General features: G+C 44.5%; 1 protein-coding gene across 1 annotated transcript; it reads left to right on the forward strand.

Moving 5' to 3' along the window:
• The first annotated feature begins 884 nt into the window (after positions 1-884).
• Positions 885-7245, forward strand: LOC109773062 (disease resistance protein RGA2). The gene is made up of 3 exons (XM_020331765.4): positions 885-5900; positions 6477-6560; positions 6666-7245. The coding sequence occupies exons 1-2, from the start codon at positions 2324-2326 to the stop codon at positions 6539-6541; spliced, it is 3642 nt and encodes a 1213-aa protein (XP_020187354.1). The 5' UTR covers positions 885-2323; the 3' UTR covers positions 6542-6560; positions 6666-7245.
• The last annotated feature ends 1222 nt before the right edge of the window (positions 7246-8467 follow it).

Here is an 8467-nt window from a genome sequence, read left to right on the forward strand (position 1 = left end):
ATTTCTGTGTTTCTTCGGGAAACATCTTTCAAATCCGTGAACCTTTTTTGTATACGTAAACTTTCTAATTATGGAATCAACTTTTAAAAATTCATGAATATTTTCTGAAATCATGAAAAAATTCAAATTCGCAAGAAAGTTCAAGCTCGTAAACATTTTTTGAGTCGGCGAGCATTTTTTGAAATTTGAGAACAATTTTTGAAGGTGAGTAATTTTTAAATTCACTCGTAATTTTTCACAAATGGCGCGACTGGACTTAAGAGTGATGTATTCGACATAAACAACTTTGTCTGCGTGCCATGAAAAACAGGGCACAGCACCGACGTGGCTATTATATTTCTTTACAGAGGGAGTATGTGTTTGTTCAGTAGTGTTTAATCGGATTGGGTTGTTATTTGGGTGCGAATGATAATTTAAAAAATGAACGGGACATACCAAATGGGTCGGCCAGTTGGGTGCATTGACAAGAAACGCGCGCTCATGTGCAGACGTCGGCCAAACTGGCAACCGAAACAGACAAAAAAATAGATAAAATTCACGTTCATCTAGGTTGGCGCGTTAGAGTTGCCCTTAGGCCTTTTCGTGAAAAAACATCGTATAACCAATACCAAACTATTTAGCCCCATTTTAACGTAAAATCAATATGCAAAGTAATTTCTTTATTTCAAAATATGTTGTATGTTTTCTTAAGTTTTGCTGTAAAGTCAAATTTTGTAAAATTTGTTCAAACTTCTATATTCTACATATAGCAGGTACACATAATCTGAACCCACGTTATATTTGTTAGAGAAAAAAAGAACGCTTTTCGCACACGTCCAAATTCCCACTCTCCGCAGTGAGGACTTGTCGGCCGGCCGCCTCGCGAGGGCGCGAGTCCACTGCCAGCACGGCGCCCGCCTCATCGGCCTACCCCGCGCCACATGATAAGTCCCAGCCCTTCCCCGGCTCCCGGCCGGACCGCCGCGAAACTTCTTCTGACTCTGCCGCCGGCCCTCCCTCCTGCCGCGTCAGAAATGGAGGCAATGGCGGCGAGATCGCCCGGGAGGAGGTATCCCAAGGTCTCGGCGGCCTAGCTTTCTCGCTCGCCAAGCCTCTCCGCAGAAAGGTGCGTGCTCTGCTCTTTGGTGCGCGGGCAACGGACTGCGCTTCCTCTGCTCGATGAAATGCCCCTGAGAATGAGAGAAACAGGTATCTTCATGATAACTATCGGTCCTTGGTGGCGTTGGCTGTGGGGTATTTACATGCTGTTGTGTGCTTCTGGCAATCGTGCTGAGTTGTGTGCTACTAAACCAAGCACTAGTGTTGGCACTCTAGTTTGGGTAATTAGTTATAATTTTTGCTAGTAGTATTAGAGATTCCTTGAATGACGCTAGCTATGGCCTTACGAGGGGCAACCATATCGTGTCAGTGATACCCACCCCTCTCTACTAGTATAACGTAAACGTTACTTTGGGAGAAGGGGTGCCCCCTCACAAAAGGGGGTCGCGGTAACCGGTGGAACGACTATATTTACATCAATAAATAACTCTTTCTTGCTAGAAGTGCCAATAATATCCTAATCTTAGTCTCGAGATCGGCAAAAGTTACTTAACTTCAAGTGGATACATTGGGTGCATTTTTCTATGAGCAGACAGATGCTATCACACGGTTTGTGGCTGAAGGTAAAACTTCTCACATGGTAAATTGGTGATGATGTACCTTATTGTCTTGAGATCTCGATCTCACAGACAAATCATACCGCTGATGAAACAAAAATTATCTAAAACTGGTCTTCTTTACTTTATCAAATTAGACACCTCTTAAAACATGACACACGGCAATACCAATCTCAAAGTACTTATCTCTTAACGTTATCTTAAGTCTTAACCCATCTGCTCCTCTTCTACTTCCCAATGATTCCATTAATGAGCAGTACACAGCTTGTGCTATATGAGTCCATGACTTCAGTGGGAAACAAAATAGTTTGTCTTACCATACAAGGAGCTCCAAGTAAGACATGTGAGTACAAGCTAAAAATAACCAATGAAGAGCACAATCGAGTGAGCCAATTAAATTGGAATCCACATCGAGATTGGTGGATACTCACGAGAAGCTAGCTTTGCATAAAAAGAGAGAGCAGGCCTTGTATTATAGTAGGATTTACTTCTGCTGACCCCCCCCCCCCCCCCCCCCCCTCTTCTAAAGGGAAGTCAGCTAACACACGCTCATCTAGGTGTCCTTGATCTAGATCTGCGCAGCCGCACCCCATATACCATTTCTCTTCTGCACACACTTGTGTTTCCCTGTGTCTGTACAGTGTGAGTTGCAAACTGTTGGAGCAATCATGGCTGAGTATGCAGTTGGGCCACTGATCTCCATGCTGAAGGACAAGGTGTCCAGCTACCTCCTGGAGCGGTACAAGGTGATGGATGGCATGGAGGAGCAGTGTGAGATCCTGGAGCGCAAGCTTCCAGCCATCTTGAATATCATAGAAGATGCGGAGGAGCAAGGAGCTTACCGATCTGGAGTAAGCGCTTGGCTCAAAGCTCTCAAGAAGGTGGCCTGTGAGGCAAACGATATCTTTGACGAATTCAAGTATGAGGTTCTCCGGCGTGACGCCAAGGATAAGGGACACTACAAGAAGCTTGGCTTTGACATCGTAAGCCTCTTCCCTGCTCACAGCCCCATTATATTTCGGTACAGGATGGGCAAGAAGCTGCGCAGGATTGTGCGCATCATTGAGGTCCTTTTCACAGAGATGAATGAACTTGGATTGAAACACCTGCAGCAAGCACCACCATCCAAGCAGTGGCGTAGCACGGATTCAATAATACTCGACTCCGAGAAGGATATTGTCAGCAGGTCAAGAGACGAAGAGAAGAAGAAGATAGTGAGTATATTGGTTAATCAAGCTAGCGACAGGGACCTCATTGTCCTTCCCATTGTTGGAATGGGTGGGCTGGGCAAGACCACCTTTGCTCAACTGGTCTACAATGACCCTGCAATCAAGGAGTATTTTCAACTCCGGAGATGGTGTTGTGTGTCAGATGATTTTGATGTTGTTAAGATTGCAAATAGCATCTGTCAGGACAGTGAGAGTGACCGTGACAAGGCATTGCAGAACCTTCAAAATGAAGTAAGTGGGAAGCGATACCTTATTGTGTTGGATGACGTATGGAATGAAGATGCTGACAAGTGGAAAAAACTCAGGACCTGCCTCAAGCATTGTGGCAAGGGTAGTGCAGTACTGACGACCACTCGTAATGAAAAGGTTGCTCAAAGCATGAAGATGTGTGTTGATTATAGCCATAATCTCGAAAAGCTACATAAAGTGTTTCTTAAGGAAATATTTGAGAATAGAGCATTCTGTTCGCAAAAGATAGATGCTTCTGAGATAAGTAACATGGTTGAACAGATACTGCACAGATGCGGGGGCTCTCCTTTAGCTGCCAAAGCCTTTGGGTCTATGCTGAGTACCAAGACTAGCATAAAAGAATGGACGGACGTACTGACCAGAAGCAATAGCTGCAATGAGAAGACAGACACTTTACTTATACTCAAGCTCAGCTATGAGGACTTGCCATTACACTTGAAACAGTGCTTTGCTTTTTGTGCAGTATTTCCAAAAGATTATGAGATTGATGTGGAGATTTTAATACAGCTATGGATGGCACATGATTTCATACCACTGAAGGAAGATGACAATCTTGAAAAGGTAGGCCGAGAAATTTTTGACGAGCTAACTTGGAGGTCATTCTTTCAAGATGTCAAGCAAACCCCTCCTCAAAGAGAACAGAGTGAGCTTCGTTCTAGAACAGTATGCAAGATACATGATCTTATGCATGACGTTGCCTTATGTGTTATGGGAAAAGATTGCCTTACCATAGTTGGTAGGCCTAATCAAAAGGAGCTGTTGTCAGCAGGCCCTGCTCGCCACCTGTTCTTATCAAGTCGTGTCATCGGAACTCTTTTGGATGATCATCTGAAGAAACAGTCTCCAGCTCTTCAGACATTGTTGTATACATATATAAGGCCTCTTGGTCCAGTACCACACTTGTCGAAGTACAGTCATCTGCGAGCACTGCAACTCTTTGAATTGAGAAAGCTCCCACTTCGGCCAAGGCACTTACAACACCTGAGGTATCTTGATCTCTCAAACAATGAATTGATCAAAGAGCTTCCCAAGGAAATAAGCGTACTGTATAATCTACAAACTCTTAAAGTTTGTAATTGCAAGAGACTTTGTCGACTTCCAAAGGATATGAAATATATGACAAATCTCCGTCACCTCTATGCTAGTGGATGCACATCATTAGAGTGCATGCCTCCAGACCTGGGGCAACTCACTTCTCTTCAGACTCTAACATATTTTGTGGTGGGTTCTGGTCCTGGTTGCAGTACTATTAGAGAACTATGTGGCTTAAATCTTGGTGGTGAGCTAGAGCTATCTTGTCTTGAATATGTAACTGAAGAGCATGCTAAAGCATCCAGTCTTGGAAATAAAGAGGAACTCACACATCTATCTCTTAAATGGAGTGATGACAGCATCGAGGAACTGGACCAACATAGGAATGTGCTTGATGCTCTTAAACCTCATGCTGCGCTGGAGTTTCTAGGAATATATTCTTACAGAGGTACTGCTTTCCCAACATGGATGACAAGTCATACTTTTCTGCAGCATTTGACTGAGCTCCACCTAGATGGTTGTACGATGTGCGAGCAATTTCCACAATTCGGTCAATTTAAGGCCCTTGAAGTTCTCGTTTTGAAAAGATTGAACAGATTGCAAATCCTATGCGGTAGCAATTCATCTGCAGCATTTCCAGCATTAAAAGACCTCAGAATTGAAAATTTGGAGATTTTTGAGGGATGGGTTGCAACAGAACAAGAAGAATCAACATTTCCTTTACTTGAGAATGTTCGAATTGAGAACTGCCCAAAGCTGACAACTCTGCCTGAAGCAACCAGACTCAAAGTTCTAGAGCTAGAAGAAGACAAGCCTCAACTATCCTTATCGATATTGAAATCCAGGTACATGTCTTATTTGTCTGAATTATTCCTGTCTGTTTGTGATACAGAAGCAACACCAACACCGAAGATTGATCAAGATCCTGAAGTATCTCTTTCAAGAATGGTGTTGACTGGTTGCAGCTTCCTGTTCCCATCAAGTCCATTGCAGCCAGCAGTTGGTGTCTGGAAATGGTTTGGTCAGCTTGTGAGATTGGATATTGATTCTTGCGATACGCTCATCTCTTGGCCCGAAGAAGAGCTCCGAAGCTTGGTATCATTGAAGATTCTGGTCATTAAGAACTGCAGCGAGCTAATAGGCCTCGCTGAGGTGAAAGGATGTTGTACTCGAGGAAGCCTGCCCAATCTAACAGAGCTAGCTATAGTACACTGTGTCAACTTAACAGAGCTTTTCGTTCTCCCCCCATCTCTCACGAGTCTGACATTAGAAGAGTGCCATAGTGTAGAGTTCATACTGGGGCAGGGTGATGCAACAGCATCGTCGGAACACTGCAATGACCTTGCATCCAATAATATGCCAGAGCAGTCACCTCCGCCCAAAGTTAATCCTTTGCTATGTCTCAAGTATTTAATAATACAAAGCTGCAACAAGATACGTTCCGTGCCAGGGCCATTGGACACCCTCACGAATCTGAATATTGGTGATTGCAGTGGGCTGGAGTCATTAGATTCTTTGGGCGACCTACCGTTACTGCAAGCATTATCCCTAGTGGACTGCAAGAATCTGGCATCCGTACCGGGTAGTAATGGAAACTACTCAGCCCTTGAGAAGATCATGATTAGATACTGCCCAGCTATAAATATGAGGCCACTTTATGGTCACCTCCAACGACGGTGCAATAGCCTTGAATACAAGGATCTATCTCATGCTGGTTCAAGCAATCCTATCAAAGGTACCTTTCAATTTGTTTTACTTCATTTCATTTCCTTTTCTAGCCTTGCCCATTGTGTTGCAAAATGTACATCTTGTGGCCTGCAGTTTGAAGCTTTACTCAACACTCTTTGTGTTTTTCCTTTTGGAAACATATTTGGTATTTCTGTTTTTTTATCATAAAAAACTAATAGGGTGTTCTGATGTCTTGAGTAAATAAAGGGTGCGGTTTGCTTTCAATACGAAGGTCACCACTGTATCCTAGAAAAAGAAAGCGTAGGTAGCCACTGTATCCTAGATAAAAATAATACGGCATCTTATATTTATGAACGGAGGGAGTAGCTATTAACTTTGATGCAACAATTTTGGATCTCACCTAAATCACAATTTATATGGGCGACAAATATGCGTATACATATGTGACTGCATCTGTATTTTCTATAATTTGATAAAAGTCAATGCACGTGTAAGGATGTTCTCTTTTGTAGCAACAATGGGCACACGTTGTTCTGATATGTCCATTCCAGTCTCATTTATTGATATGGTTATGTAATTTCGACTTGGATGCAAGATTCTTGATGTCGTTTTCCATGTGCAGGGCCTAAACTATGGGAACCGAAATCTTGGAAATATGTTATTCCTCGACAGTGGCCAGTGTACTGAACAGCGATGAGCTTATTATGTATGTTTGTGGAATCAATTTTTGCATCTCGTATCCTAAATTTTGTGTAGGCTAAAAGAATACGTCTTTGTTGTGCTGAGCGCGTGAATGGTGAACCCCTTGCAGGACTGCTCCTGCAGGCACTGATGGTCGACATAAACCGATAGTTGCCCTCTTGAGGGGAATCTTCAGTGCTGAGATCTGGTTTTGTTTTCCCTGTTTGGTAATTTGCTGCGGAGACAAGCCACTCGAAGGCCCGAACCCTCGGTAAAATGGACCCCAAGTCGCAGAAGCAGCGGAGAAGGTTGTGCTGAAACATGCTACTCTGTGCAGAAGAAGCATCTGTGAGTAAGGCACCGTTCGGTTTCTCTCCACTCCGCTCAACTCCGCGGAGCTGCGGAGCTCGGTTTGAGCAGCTCCGTAAAAAGCTGCAGCAGCTTGCTCCGCTCCGGGAGCTGAGTCGCGGGAGCGGAGAGAAACCGAACAGGCCCTAAGTGTAGGTACACCTGCATGCATGCTACTAGTATTTCACATCTCTTTTTTGGGTTTTTTTCACACCCTGTTGAGTAGAGCATGGTCGAGGTAGTAGTTTTGACTGCTGGGCTGGCTGCGTGTGTCGCTGCCAGTGGACTGATGGTAAACTTTGTAGCGCAAATTCCTTCCTCGAGGATTGGTTCTGAAAGCTATTTTCTTCTTCTTCTACTAATTCTTTGCCTCCATTGATTGCCTTTTTCTCTTGTTCTCTTTGAGTTGGTGGCTGTAACCGAAACATTTGCGTACTCACTTGAGCCCGGTGCATCGCAGAGCCACCCGTCAAAGCCATAGCCAAGTCTTCTTCAAAACATGGTAATATCGTACCGTGCAGCATTGGGCGGCGACATCGTCAGTTCATCAGGTTCATCAGACCTGGAACTCTGAGAAGGCCTGATGAACAAGGCTATGCACCTCGCTGTGCTTGCGCACACTGTTGCAGTGAAAAGAAGATGACAAGAGGTTAATTATCAATCCATCCATCCTGAGACTTGAAAGGCCAGACAAGGGTTTGTTTCTTTCTTGTTTTGTGGACAACCGTAGCAAATTTATTCATCTCTAAAGGTTACGCTGGATGTTGTTCAAGATACATATAGAGGTGTACTCTGGGGTCAAGGATCTAGTTGGGAGAGGGTAAGAAGACCGGACCTGTTGTTAAGCATTGATGATGATGGTCCAAAGCGTAGCAAATCAGAACCAAGAGCAGAGGATTATCTTCTTTTACCTTTTTTTATCAGAAAAGATCAGATCTGTTATAGAGATTCATCGAAAGTACAAAGCATCACAAACATAATAAAAATTACACCAAGGTCCATGGACCACCGAACGACCATTGCGACCGCCAGAACGAGCCGCTGTCGCCGGTCCCATACTAGAGCCGGCTTGACCTTGTTGATGACGACCGAGATGTCTTCGTGCACGTGCCCCTAAGGACCACCACCCTGGAGCCACAGTTCTCGTCGTTGAATCGATTTGAAGATCCTCACACCAAATATCGTCATTGCGTATGCACGGCGAGAAACACTGATCTTGCCGCCCTGAGGAGCTGGCAGGAATCTACGGCAGAGCTCTGTCTAATTCATCCCAACAGACGAACTTGAGGAGGATCGGAACCCGGAGGACTGACTCTAAGAAGAAGCGCCGCCATCCATCCAAACGACCCTGCCTATCTACTAGATGGAGTCGGGGCACCATGAATCTCCTCCTCGCCACCGTCCGCCGAAGCAGCATGCAGAGGGAAGGCAAAGTCACGGGCTTACCGGTGGAGATTAAGGGGTGGAAGACTTTCCCTAGTGGCCTTGCAAGAGGGGTAAGAAAAGCCCTACAGAGGAATATCTTCTGTAAAAGTAAAACAATGGCATACAAGAAATGGACTTTTAGTATAATCACCGGACGAG

This window comes from Aegilops tauschii, chromosome 1, assembly GCF_002575655.3.
Source record: "Aegilops tauschii subsp. strangulata cultivar AL8/78 chromosome 1, Aet v6.0, whole genome shotgun sequence".
Classification (NCBI taxonomy): domain Eukaryota; kingdom Viridiplantae; phylum Streptophyta; class Magnoliopsida; order Poales; family Poaceae; genus Aegilops; species Aegilops tauschii.